Consider the following 13,210-nt stretch of genomic DNA (forward strand, 5'->3'; position numbering starts at 1 on the left):
ACACCATGAAAAGGACGCACGCCGGTAGAGTTGAAGGAACAAGGCTGCAGAGGATGTGTGTGTATGTGCGTGTGTGTGCGTGTCTCCGTATAAACTATCATGGAGAAAGAAAGAAAAATGCTTGCAAGCTAAAGTGTTTAACACAACCCCACACAAGACAGGCAGTTTGTTTGATCTCTAGCTAGCCTATGCTCGGATTTCTTTTCTTTTCAATCTCAATCACGATTCAACTCCGTCATTCTGTTTCTTGAGTGTTGAGATATTCCGTCTGCTCATCGTCATATTACTACTTCATAGGTCTCAGGGGAAACAGGCAAAAGAAAGGAAAGAGCGAAAAAAAAAAAAAAAGGAAAGGGGACCCCTTGCAACCCCAGCCAGCTCGTGTGTAAAAAAAAAATAGAGAGGGGAAAGAAAGAAGGAGACAGAGACAGAGAACGTATCAGTTCACACCGAGACACTCTCTAAGGGAGCCTTTTCCCCACCGGACTGGTAGCAGTAAACCTGCTTATCAGGGCGCTGGTGCGCTCGGAGATATTTCAATATCAATCCTCATATATTTTTTTGGCCCCCATTCTGGCTTCTTACTTTATTCGATATATCAATTCGGCGGGACAAAGGGGAGGTTTAGAGAGAGAGAGCGCTGCTACTACTCTACTAAGTTCTAACTACTCTTATTCTGATATCCTGGTCGTTTTTTTTTCCTCCTCAGCGCTCTAGCTTCTTGAGAACGAGAAGGACCCCCCCCCCCCCCCCCCGGTCGAGAGCGGTCCCACACAATATCACCCTCGTCGTATACTTTTTTCTGACGAATCTGGTCCTCTCAAATGAGACAGCCTCCACCACCTTTGATACGTCTGAGCACAGGCGCAGGTGCAGTGGTAGGTGGACCTGCTGCTGCTGCTGCTCGCGACGATTCAAGAGACGAACGGCAACAGGCTCCGTGGGTGGCCCAATATACGCCTTCCGTGCAAACCTCATCTATCCCGCCTGTCACGCCCCACTGTTCTCCACAAAGCAATAACACCACCCCGTCTCCTCAAAGTGAGCCTGCTGCTGCCGTTACTATTGCTACTCTTGATCCGTCGTCCCCCTATACCCCCCGTCAGATCAAGTCGACCGTTGTTACTGTTGCTGCCACTACTGGTGATAATACAATTATTACTGCTGCTACTACTGCCAGTGTTTTCCCCTCTCCTGGTGCCCCTTTGTTTGCATCAGTGGTCAACAATATGATGTTCAGGATGGGAACGAAATCTAGGTCTCCTCGGCGGGCGGCCTCGTCCTCGTCGTCGTCCGCGCTGTCCACAATATCGGCACCCACGTCCGCACCGTCGATAATAACCTCGAAACCAGGTTCACCCACTAGCTCCTACTCCGCTTCCATGGTGGTCCCGGATCCCCTGCAACGGCCATTCTCACCCTGGGGTTCTTCCGATTCCCAATCATCAACGTCCCCTCGCAATTCTACAAGGATGTCAAGGGGGACGTTTATTAATAAGAGGTCGGGCTCGCCCACGGCGAGCGTGGGCACAAGCAACACCTCAATCATGGCGAGCCGTTCAAAAAGTTTCCTGGGCCGAAATCGCAAGCAGCAGCAGCAACAGCAGGCGGACACAGAGTTCGACCCAACCACATTCAGGAAGAACCGCACAAGGCCGGCGAGGAAGGGGCAGGACGCGTTGTATGGGGAGTATGAGGATCTGTTTGACGACTCTCTGGACGAGGATCTGAATGAGGACTCTCTGCCCTCCGATGGCGGCGGCGACACGGACGAGGATGGGTACCTAATGTTGCGACGCAAGAATGGCAATGGTGGTGGTAGTGGTGGTGGTGGTGAAGGTTGTGGTGGTGAGGAGAGTCCTGTCAGCCCAAGATCGAGAGTGACGCCGAGGAGTGTGCCAATGCAGGATGATATGCGATATAATGGATCACTGTCTCCCCCTCCACCTGCGCCGCCGCCAAAGAACTGGACGCAGAAGAGGTCGTTGGTCGTTGTTACTACTCCTCCTCGAAGTGCTCCTGCGTCTGTAGACGAACCTCTCACCATATCTGTCACATCCCTTCCCTCTGCCCCTCCAACACCCCCGCCAAAGCCCATACTCTTTGCCCTCGACACCAAGAACCTTACCATCACCACAATCCACAATGGTAATAGTAACAACAGCAACCACAACCACAACTACAACACCCTCACTCCATCATCACTATCATCTGCCAGAGAGCCAGAAGAAACAAATGGCACATCCCCTGCATCATCAAACCCACCTCCACACCGTCCTCCACCCGATGCCCCAACCAGTGCTGCTGCTGTCGGGAAGAACCGTAGTAAGCGATTAAGCAGACAGTTCCTCGAGCAGGCAGAGAAAAATGATGGCCTGGGGATCATCAGAATACCTTCCCCAACACTATTCCACTCGTTGTTTACACCCAGCGCTTCCTCGTCCAGCTGGTCGGAGTTGCCCGGTCACGCGACAAGGAGCCCGGCGCTTACACACAGTCCATCCTCTTATACACCACGGCAACCCCCCCCACTTACAACCGCCTATGAGACGCTCCCGTCCGACGACGACTTCATCCCAACCGGAATCCTGTTTGACGAAGCCCCCGACGGCCTCGGTGTCTTACCGCTCTTCTCAAGCAGAAGCGAGAACTTCTCACCACGGCACCACAATAATAATCATCACTACAATAACAATTCCGACTCGTACTTTCCCCCACAGACTCCGCAAATGACGCAAGTCATCCTAAACGAGCTCCCGCCGGAGAGCCCGGGTGACGTTTCAGCCTCAACAAGCAAATCCATCGAGACGCTGATGGATACCTACATGGAGACCACCGACACTTATAAGGAAGTGCAGATCCGCGTTGCCGAGGATGACAAGGACGCAAAGGAGGCTATCCTGCAGTCGTTGGCTCCGGAGGTTGTGACGGCGTCGATGATGCCAACCCCTGCCGAGGAGAAGATCCTTCTACTGGATGAACAGCAGGACGATGCCACGAAGGACTCTTCGTATCTTCGCGCGTTCAGGACGTTCGTGAAGAGCGCGGGCGAGAATGACTCGTTTGTGCATAGGATGCCTCGCTTCGATGCACTGCAGGCGCAGCGCATCTGCTCCCATCTGAGACAAGACTACCCGCTGATTGCAGGCGGATCGAAGCGAAGGTCTGCGGGCGGAAAGGCGGCGGGCGGGAATGTGTTTGCCAAGCACAGGGAGGTCGGAGAGGAGATACTGACGAGCTTGTGGGCGCTGATGGCCCTGAGATGGATGAATTTCGGAAGGGTCATCATCAGCCCGGGACACGAGACTTTGTTGGCGGCGTCGGCAAAGAGGCTAACGAGGCGGGCGACGGTCAAGATGGATCAGAGAGCGACGCAGATGCTGGAGAATGTCGTGGTCGAGGGGTCGGTTCCGGACCATGAGAGGAGGCGGGTGCTGGATTTGGGCGGGTTGCCTATCGGTATGCATTCATTCACTACTGCTTATTTACTATGTATCTACAATATGGGGTTTTCGTTCGACGGTTTCTAATGGTTCTATCTAGCGGACTGGGGCTGGCATTGCGCCTACGATTATCCAAAGGCAAAGGTCTACACTGTCACCACTCGCACTCACGGCAAATCCTCGGCAGAGGACCCCGAGTCCCAGGATACCCCACTTTCGGCGGATAAATACCGGGGCCCGAAGAACCACCGTCATCTGGTGGTTTCGAACCTCTGGAAGCTCCCGTTCCCGTCCAACCACTTTGACGTGGTTTCGGCACGTACGCTGTACTTGAACCTGAAGACCACCGTCCCCTCTCGCTTGCAAAACGACCAGAACATGGATGAGTATGACCTGTGCCTAGAAGAGTGTCTACGTGTGCTGAAGCCTGGTGGGCACCTGGAGTTTACCTTGTTTGATAACGACATTATCAACCCAGGCCCACTGGGGAGCGAACTTTCAGAGAAGTTTGGAAAGAGCCTTCAGGCGAAGGGTTATGATCCTGAGCCGACAAAGAAGTGGATCTCAAGACTAAACCGAGCGGGGTATGGGGAGATCAAACGTAGTTGGATGTTCTTGCCAATGGCCCCGCCGTGCTCGAAGCCAAAGGTTCCGTCGAAGGACGGGAACCTCCCCGCTCACGAGTCACAGGATCTGGATCTGGCTAAGGAGGAGGTGCGGAAGAAGATTGAAGCGTGGGAAGAGGGCAGCACCAAAAAGGGCAGTCTGGAAAATGCTTCCCCCATCACAGGATTGGTGGGCAGCTGGATCTGGGAAAAATGGATGCTGAAGACTAGTAATGAGTCTGGAGAGGGCGAGTGGTCCTTGGCGTCAGATACAGTGGGGAGCGTCCTCAATGAGGCCAAGGAAAGAGGCTCGGGATGGAGGACATTGGTTGGTTGGGCTAGAAAGCCACTTCGCGTTGGGCAGCATTAGGGAGAGGCGTCTTGATTTTTTTTTTTTTTTTTGTCATAGGGGTTCATTTGGTTATTTTTTGTTATCTTTTTACTGCGTATCTTCGTTTATTCAGGGCTTATGGGATCATGGCGATAGCGTTTTTTTTTTATTCCGGAAAATTGATTGCAATTTGGTTTCTGGGGGGGTATTTTTCACGGCCACCGCTCATTAATGTTTTGTATCTAGAAACTTCTTCTTCCCTTTTACTACCCCCCACCCAACTGGATTGCATTTTGATGGTTCGTTTTTATATCTTTCTCTATGGGTGTTTTCCTTTGGAATGAGCGTCTTATTTTCTTTCTTTTTAGTCATACCCTTTTTTCTCTTTTCACGTCATTGCTTTTTTATTGTGTTTTCTGGGATGTTTGGGCAACGGATTAACATTTTTTTATTTCAATGTTTTTATGGGTGGGTGGTTCAATTGGGCTGTTGTCATTTACTCCAAAAAAATTGGGTCTCTTTTTTGTTTCTTTTCTAGTGGGTATAAAAGGGAAATTCTTTGGGGTTGGGAGGGGGGGGGGGGGGGTGTGGTTTGGGGCTGGAAGGGACCTTTCTTTTCTTGAAGACGCAGCGCTGGATGCTGGCGGGCGAGCGGAACGGGGCGGGGGCGGGGATCCATAGCTGCTGCTTTATATAGCGGGAAAGAAAGAGAATAAAGAGCTTTGCGTACTACATAGTGACTCCGCTGTTGTGACTTGACTTGCAGATTTTTTATTTTTTTTTTCTGTTTTTGAAACGGGCGCGGAGATTTATGGCAGGTAGTGGTTAGGTTAAGGGGTGGATGGCCATTGGGGGGAGAAGGATGCAGGTACGACAATATGGCAGCGGGAGACTAACTACTTATAACCTAGCTGGTTATATATACAATTAAGGATTGGTATGTACGTGGGTGGGTGTACGTTTACCCGATAAACTCCCTTCACATTCCCCTTCATCATTCGAATCCCGTAGATTTGGAATTCGATGCTGCCATGTTGGGTGCCTTACATGATGTTTAGAGTACATGTACTTAGGCTGGTACTCTACTTTTCGACGTACAGGACCTTCCTATGTGCCGAACCTCTCGCCTTACTCTCGCACTGGCCTCGGCTATGCATGCATGCAACATCAACGGCTGTCAGTGTCAGACCGTTGGAGCAAGAGAAAGAGGGGGGGTATGTGCGCCTCGGTGCTGGGTGGTAGATATGGTTAGGGGGAGGGACGTTCAAATCTCATATGCAGTTATGGTCCCACTTTTTTTTTTTTTTGCTTTCTTGCTTTCCTCTCCCTTCCTTCTACGTCCCTCCATCCCTTCATCCTTCCCCTTCCCCTGGCCCGGAAAAGCTGGTGGGGGTTGAAGTTTATTTTACGTAGGGAGGTAGCGAATTAAGGGAGGCTTGGGGATCTGTCGGTGGGACGGACGCACAATGTGTGTAAGCCATTGGCTTCCAAACCCCACGCGTGAGTAATACTGAGGGTCTGGGTCGTGCTGGATAGAAGAGGACTGGACTGGGCTGGGCAGGATAGGGTATGTTCGAATTTTGGTCTAGTCTGTATGAATTATACTAACTACTCTGATATAGTTAGGGTTTCAATGGGGAACACCTACCTGCCAGGCCTCGAATCATGCCATATCACCCGGTTTGCAATGGAAATATACACATCTCAAGGGGGCGAGGTACGATGGTAATTTGAGGAAATGCATACTGGGACGGCACTTTTTGGGAGAGAAATCCCACGGTCCTGGTTTCGGTGCTGACGCGTAGGATGGGATGAGGTGGGACCCGGATGGGCTGGGAAATTCGATATTGTGGTAAAGGTCGAGAAGAAGGTACATACGTAAGGTAAAATGGAGATGTGCAATACGGCATGTTGGCCCCTTCCCCCTCCCCTTTTATTCTCGCTACCGGCGGTGGTAGTACTGGGTTCCGGCGGTGTGTTTGTTTGTTTGCATGGGTGGGCTCGGTGGGTGGTGCTAAGATTAAATTTTGGGGTGCAGATCGAGCTCAAGGGCGATCGATACTGGTTTGCGGTAGGTAGGTGCATCATCGACTCTCACTCGACAGGAGAATTTTGCCCTGAGTTCGAAGTCAGTTTGGCATGGTGGGCTGCCTGCTGGTGACGACTCACGCCGCGCTCTGCTTAGAGACGGGACGGGGCGAGTTTGGAGTGTAGTGGGGTCTGAGCTTTTCAGGGTCGCCGTTTGGAGAAGATATGCAGGATGTGGCTTTGTAAAACTCCCTTACTGCTAGTAAGTGTAGATAGAATAGGCTCTCATACATATTCCAGAAGTTACGACTGATGATTGGCTAATATGAAATTAGTGTATTCTCCTACGGCATCGAATCTGCAGAGAGAGTCAGAGATAGAAGAACTCCGTAAGGACCCGTTCCGTCTGGCGTGCCTATGGAAAGCGCGGGAATGCCTGATGCCCCAGCAGGTCGGCTAAGCTCTTCATATTTGTTGGGTCGTTGGAGATGTTCGTGCAGGTATGTAGGTACCTACATACATGTACTTTACACGCACATATTTTAGCGTGGATATAGGCCTGATCGATTTTTGGGGTTATAAATGGTTGGGAGCGGTCTGAGAATGAATGTTTTAGACCTGATGCGAAACCCGAAATTCAACTGTACCTACGTGATAGTACAGTAATAGCAGATGTGTTTTTTCTCTTTGAAAGGGTGGCCATTATATGCACCTACTGTGATGATTTGTACTTTACACAAACACGTATGTTCTCCCATATGGCCATCCGGATTTGTGGTTGGCTCGATAGATATTAAATCCGTAAGATTTATGAACTGCATGTATTGCGGGTTGTCAAAAATAATGGGCAACGAATACAGCAACGACAACCCAACCCCGCCACCAACGAACGACAATACTAACGAAAATACATTTTGGGTCTCCAGTAGTTCTTATTATCACTTATCCTGTTTGTGGTCTCTTTGTGGTCGGTCGTGGTTGAGAGATTATTACATTGCAATGAAGCCTGTTGCGTCCCATTATTTTTGACAACCCACAATACTTACATGTACGTACCTACATACCACCACGTGTCCTGCGAGTATCCTCTACAATACTGGACGACTTCTCATAAGCAATAGAGCGCGTTCTATCGACCAATAGACCTGATTTTGTCTTTCTAAGAAATTTGATAGAGCACCATCTTCGAGGCGGGGGTCTATGGGATAGAACATTTCTATCCACTTGAATACTTTGAGTACTTTCACCTTCCTTCTTCGGTTAGAACAGTAAACTAACTAGGAAAAGTGCACTGCTACTCTATTCATTTACCAAGGCAGATAAGGTATATATAAAAATAAAAAAAAAAGTGCACTGCTACTACCGCAGAATCTCAGGAATAACGAATCGAACTGGGCTGGAATACCACTTACCCATTGGTCAAGACGACCAAAAGTTACGCTTTGGGTTTGTCGGATTGAGGCTCAACAAGCATTTGACCAATCCGAAGCAAAATATTCCAGTCCAGTTCGATTCGTTATTCCTGAGATTTTGCGGTATACCTTATCTGCCTTAGTAAATGAATAGAACAAGTCTGGCGAATAGAAAAAATCTTACTTGCTCATGGGAACTGGATCTATCTAAGAATCACCTGCTATTGTAATAGAACGCGCTCTATTGCTTATGGGAAGTCGTCCACTCTGTGGTTTGCATGTGGCAATAAGCGCCAGACTTGTGTAACTACATGTACTCTACGTTGTCTAAAGAAAAGTGTCCGCTCATGCACCGACTGATTGAATGAACGAGTGAATTCTATATCGTTGGCACGAGCTACAGGATTTGAAACAGTATAAACAACTCTGTGCGCATTGCGCGTTTCCCTTGGATGATTAGACATGCACATTTTGCCTTCGGCCAGACGGGTTGGCAAAAGGGCATTAATTGGCGCTGCATGAATAAAAAATGCTCAGTCACGACTGGAGGTCTTTCTGATTACACGCGGTCGCTTCAGAGTCCACAACTGGATTTCTTGAATTCATATGTACGGCGTTGGAAGTTGTAAGGCGTGATAAGCTTTTGATCAAAGTTGTGTCTTACTCTCGAATTGTGTTTTGAAGCTTATACCATGGTCATGAGTCGGTATATGTAGAAAGTAGAAATGTGATGAGTGAAATGTCTCAAATTGTGCAGAAAAAATCTGCTCGCGAGACGGGCTTGCTAGTAATTAAAAAGCAACCCTTATTTCTTCTCAGAGTATTTCTCCGATCACAAAGAAAATATATGCCAAAAACGCAAGAATTCATCGCTCCCACATACCAAATCTCGTACCTTTTCAATAGTCCCATTCATCGACATATTTGGCACATGCACAGGTTAGAACTATCTGCTCATAGATATATCGATCAGCTAGCTAGTATTGCACGTACTGGTAGTCGCAGTACTAGGACTAAAATTGGAAGTTATTGGAGGCATTAAGCTACATATAGTTATACATTAGACCTCTGTCTACTATTGGGAAGAGGCTTTGTAAAAAGATATATATATAGAATGCCTTACTAGAGTATGATGATGATGCTGACTTTTTTGCTACTACATGTAGGGATTTTGGTATTCGGAACTTGACTTAAGCTTGGGGCCTCATATTCTTCTTCACCTTTGAATTTGAGTACGGAGTCACATAACCATTCTCTTCAAAGTAAGCATATTTTATATTTTATTATCATTTGTATGTAATTTATTTTAGTTTTATAGTACATAGGCTAACTACAGGTATAGATTATTCAAAGGAAATAAAAATTACTCGACCCGCGGTTAGTTACATAAGATCGATGGGGCCACCATATGCGGTCTTCCCTCTCGTCAACCTTAGGAGCAACCTCCTCATGGGATATAATATATTTATTGCTTTCCTATACTTCCCCGGTTATGCCCTTGCCGCATGTGTAGGCTCTGCTTGCGACCCAGCGGGAGGATGGGATGATTTCGCCAATAACCTTGGGAGCGATTTGGCACCATTACTCGCGCTCTTCGGCGAACAAGTCACCAAGCAGTACATGAGTGAGGCGTTGAGTTGGGTTGATAATCTAATATTTTGTCTTGCTTCTTTAGGTGTCATCACCGCTATAGTGTCCGCGATCCGTGTTGGAGGCAGCCCGAAATTGAGGTCGCTGGTTGGCAGAGCAAAGGAAAGTCATGGTCAGGTGGAGGCCGATTTGATGTCCTCCACATCTTCAGACGTCTGCGAGCTATGGAATGGTGAAGGCGTCGTTAGGGTTCTTGGCCGCCCAGTACTATTGCAATTGGTTTACGAAAAGTCAAGTGGGGGTGGTTCGGAGCCGGGTGTTGGGAATCAATCGAAAATCTACACCTTCCAGGATGCAATCTCTAGAGGCCGATACAATGAGAAGGGGAAAGACACCCAGGGCACTGAGAAGCCTAGCAGACCTCTCGATCCAGAGATCGAAGAATACCGAAAACGTCAAAATCCCCCCAATCTTTCACTGAACGTCAGCATGGTACCTGTACCAAAATGGGTTTTAATCCTTTTCATTGTAATTGGGGTTATTGTTCAGGGTGGCGTTCTTGTGTATGCCGCAATTACTCAGTATATTTTAAAGTTAGAAAAGAACGATGCCCCGCCGATAGGTTATGGTTTCCCGCTCTTTCTAGCAGGCACAGTAGTGCTTGCCATTGGAATGTTTCTGTGCGCGCAGGTTGTGGAGTTGAGCACTGAAGAAAAGACTTGGGTCCCAGCCGAAAATGCTGATACAGATACATATAGCATGATCTGGCTCTAATAAGGAGGGTAAACTGTCGGCGATCAACGGTTCGAATCATTCGCACGCAAAACTTCTGGCGAAACGATTATAACATCGCATAAGAATAAAGCGAGGACAATTCTGCCTTTTCTGGTTACAGTTGGCGTTTCCCTAGTCGGCTTTATCGCGCAATTTGTCGCAATGCGCGCATTGCACTCATCAGTAACTGCGGCACAATTGGGAGCTATTTTGATCATGACTGCTATACGATCCTGTGCACACATCCAGAGAAAGAGCGACAATGATACCAAGGAGCCAGATGATGTAGAGGGACATGAGCTAGACTGGCTCGCAAAGCACTTGAAGGGCTGTGAGATATGGGTGGTTATTTCAGGGCCCGAAATATCCCCGATTCCTCTCAAAGATAACGAGAACTCTGGAGTATCCATACCAGAAAACCATCCTTCAAATATCGGAACAGAAGTCATGGCCATCCGAACCAGTCTTGCAGAGTTATCCAAAAACTGGAAATTAGAAGACAGAGTCCATGTTCGCAACCTCGAGAAAGCGATAGAGGCAGCAATGAACACTATTTACCTTCATATGGTATTGCTTGATAATATAAGGATGAACCGAGCTTCGAGTGGGTTCTTTGGGTGAAGGTGAAGGAAGTAGAGAAGAGCCAGTCGCAAAGATCAAAGGTGAAGATGACTATCGAGAGAGAGAGAGACCAGAATAACAAGTGGAAGCCATGGAGAGTTAAGGGAGGAGAGCCTGAAGCTATCCTCTGTCTTTGGATATCTTCTCTTACGGAGGAATCCAGGGAAAGAGCTAGGAATGGATTAGATCCACGCTCAAATGTTCGTTGTTTATCCCTCGCATCTTTCGAATGTACGATCGACTATAAAATATGGGCCTACCGCGGGACAAATCCGGTGCAGCAACCGTGCTCGTCTGATCATGATAAAATCAGATACTTTGGTCGGGCGAGTGGCGAAGGAGATTTTTGGTGTGTCGATGCTGGATCGGATCTCAAAACACTTTGTGTTCAGGAGTTATACGCGGCATTCATGTTTGCGGTGGTGGAAGTTATCAAGGGAGTTGGTGGAACAACCACGCAGCGCACCATTACTAGTGAACCCAACAATGGGTCAGAGGTTGATGAGGAAGGCGACCTCTGGAATAAATGTGGCTTGACAAACACGGGCGTAGATTTACTCGCATCCAGCTTTGATGAATCTTATCTTGGTTCAATTGAAGAGGCCTACATGATTATCATTCCTGCGTTACGCGCCGTCAGAAGATTGCTTTCCGTTCACGATGTTCACGAACAGCTGAGAAGCGTGGCAACCTTTTTAGAGAGTAAAAAACGTTGGAACGAATCACTTCAAATTGATAAATATATACTTTCCAATCTAAGGGTAGTCCCTGATAGACCGGCTATCGTGGCCGGCATAAATCGGCGTCGTTTAAGACGAACTACAAGGATTTTGAGGCTATCTTTTAGTGCGGAGTCGACAGAAGAGTGGAATTCGGCTTTCGTGGAATTTCGAGATGACATGGATCGCACTTTTGTTCGGGCAGAAGGTCTGGTGAACCTATGCATTAGTCAAAAAAAGCTCAATCCCACAATGGATTTCAGCGAGATATTCCAAGTCACATTTACGGCTTTGAAGGATTGGAAAATTCATCAGAAATCTGGATCCTGGATAATCTTGCAATTTGCTTGGTTTGTGCTACATAAAGGAAAGGAAGAAGAGGCTGGAGAGCTTGCAAGGCAAATATGGGATCAAAATGTCTCAGCTCGTGACACGATATCACATAAATTAAAATTTGAAGCAGCACAAATTGTAATAATCGTCCGTCGGAAGAATGGGACTTTTATGCATAAGGATCAACTGGGTTCATATCTTCAACGTCAGAACTCGGGACTACATCTTGATCAAATGCGTCGCAAAACTCTCAGTACAGATTCCCTGGAGGACGACCAAGTACCTCTTGATCTTATGCTAATACACCAGTGGAGGACTCCGATACAGGCGGCAGCAGGTGCTGGTAATTTAGAACTTGTGGAATTACTTTCGAATCTTAACGCTGATATTAATGCAAAGCCTGTGGCTGCCTGTTTACAGGGGCAGGGCGACAGTTTGAATATGCTGGAAAAATCATAAATGATATTCGGGGGCGATCTTGTGGCATGTTAAATGGCGGTTTGGCTGGAGTAAGTAGACGGATACAGAAATTCTCGGGAATGACAGCGCTACAAGCAGCGGCAGAGGGGGGGTCATTTAGAAACAGTGGATTTACTCTTGGATAAGAAGGGAGACGTCAACGCCCCGGGAGGAAAGTATGGACGTACAGTACTGCAGGCGGCAGCGGGAGCAGGACACCTTGATATAGTGGAGCGACTGCTACAGGAGAAGGCAGACGTTAATGCCGAGGCAGTATAGTAGAGCGACTACTATAGGAGAAGGCAAACGTCAACGCCCCGGCAGGAAGCAACAACGGACGCACAGCACTGCGGGCGGCAACCGAAGAAGGTCACAAGAAAATAGTAGAATTGCTAGAAAAAGAGTTAGAAAGGATTCGTATCCAAGAGGAAGGGGGTCAACGCAATACCGCAACCGCAGGAGACCTGGAACCTATCGAAGAGTGAGTATTTTACCCCTAACATCACCCTCCACCCCCTCCTCTCGCTCCAAACTCGGCGGGTAGCATCCAAATAACTAAACGGAACACAGTGACCTAAAAGAAGACGAACCGGGTTATGAGCTTTTTGATTGGTGAACGCCAATACCACGAACATATGCAGCAAAACGATATATAGAGCCCCCCCCTCTTCAGATAGATGGATCTGTGGGCGAATTTCTTCTTTTTTTCTCTTTCTGTTTCATTTCTCGTTCTCATTTCCGTTCTTGTTTTTCTTTTCTTTTTTTTTTGTTTCCGAGTTTCCAATTTCCGTTTTTTATTTCCGTTTCCGTTTCCTTCCTCGTCAAGGGCCAAGGTTGCAGGGGATTCCTGGACCAGTATACACGCATTTGGGGGGGGGGGGATTAGTTACTCTAG

The 13,210-nt window shown here is 47.9% G+C and overlaps 4 protein-coding genes across 4 annotated transcripts; all 4 read left to right on the plus strand.

Moving 5' to 3' along the window:
• Positions 1-824: 824 nt before the first annotated feature.
• Positions 825-4,418, plus strand: LAJ45_06298 (uncharacterized protein; the record flags this gene model as incomplete). The annotated part of the gene is made up of 2 exons (XM_046115862.1): positions 825-3,459; positions 3,544-4,418. The coding sequence occupies 2 exons, from the start codon at positions 825-827 to the stop codon at positions 4,416-4,418; spliced, it is 3,510 nt and encodes a 1,169-aa protein (XP_045970971.1).
• Positions 4,419-5,623: 1,205 nt separating this feature from the next.
• On the plus strand, positions 5,624-6,970 carry LAJ45_06299 (uncharacterized protein; the record flags this gene model as incomplete). The annotated part of the gene is made up of 10 exons (XM_046115863.1): positions 5,624-5,665; positions 5,801-5,847; positions 5,916-5,946; positions 6,002-6,180; positions 6,238-6,262; positions 6,418-6,454; positions 6,513-6,669; positions 6,743-6,796; positions 6,859-6,907; positions 6,965-6,970. The coding sequence occupies 10 exons, from the start codon at positions 5,624-5,626 to the stop codon at positions 6,968-6,970; spliced, it is 627 nt and encodes a 208-aa protein (XP_045970972.1).
• Positions 6,971-9,214: 2,244 nt separating this feature from the next.
• On the plus strand, positions 9,215-10,183 carry LAJ45_06300 (uncharacterized protein; the record flags this gene model as incomplete). The annotated part of the gene is made up of 1 exon (XM_046115864.1): positions 9,215-10,183. One exon carries the CDS (start codon positions 9,215-9,217, stop codon positions 10,181-10,183), a length of 969 nt encoding a protein of 322 aa, XP_045970973.1.
• A 162-nt stretch (positions 10,184-10,345) lies between these two features.
• LAJ45_06301 (uncharacterized protein) lies at positions 10,346-12,931 on the plus strand (the record flags this gene model as incomplete). The annotated part of the gene is made up of 6 exons (XM_046115865.1): positions 10,346-10,750; positions 10,807-11,506; positions 11,570-12,199; positions 12,256-12,365; positions 12,612-12,796; positions 12,886-12,931. The coding sequence occupies 6 exons, from the start codon at positions 10,346-10,348 to the stop codon at positions 12,929-12,931; spliced, it is 2,076 nt and encodes a 691-aa protein (XP_045970974.1).
• Between the last annotated feature and the right edge of the window lie 279 nt (positions 12,932-13,210).

Source organism: Morchella importuna, assembly GCF_003444635.1.
Source record: "Morchella importuna strain M04M26 chromosome Unknown Morimp01GS018, whole genome shotgun sequence".
Taxonomy (NCBI): Eukaryota; Fungi; Ascomycota; class Pezizomycetes; order Pezizales; family Morchellaceae; genus Morchella; species Morchella importuna.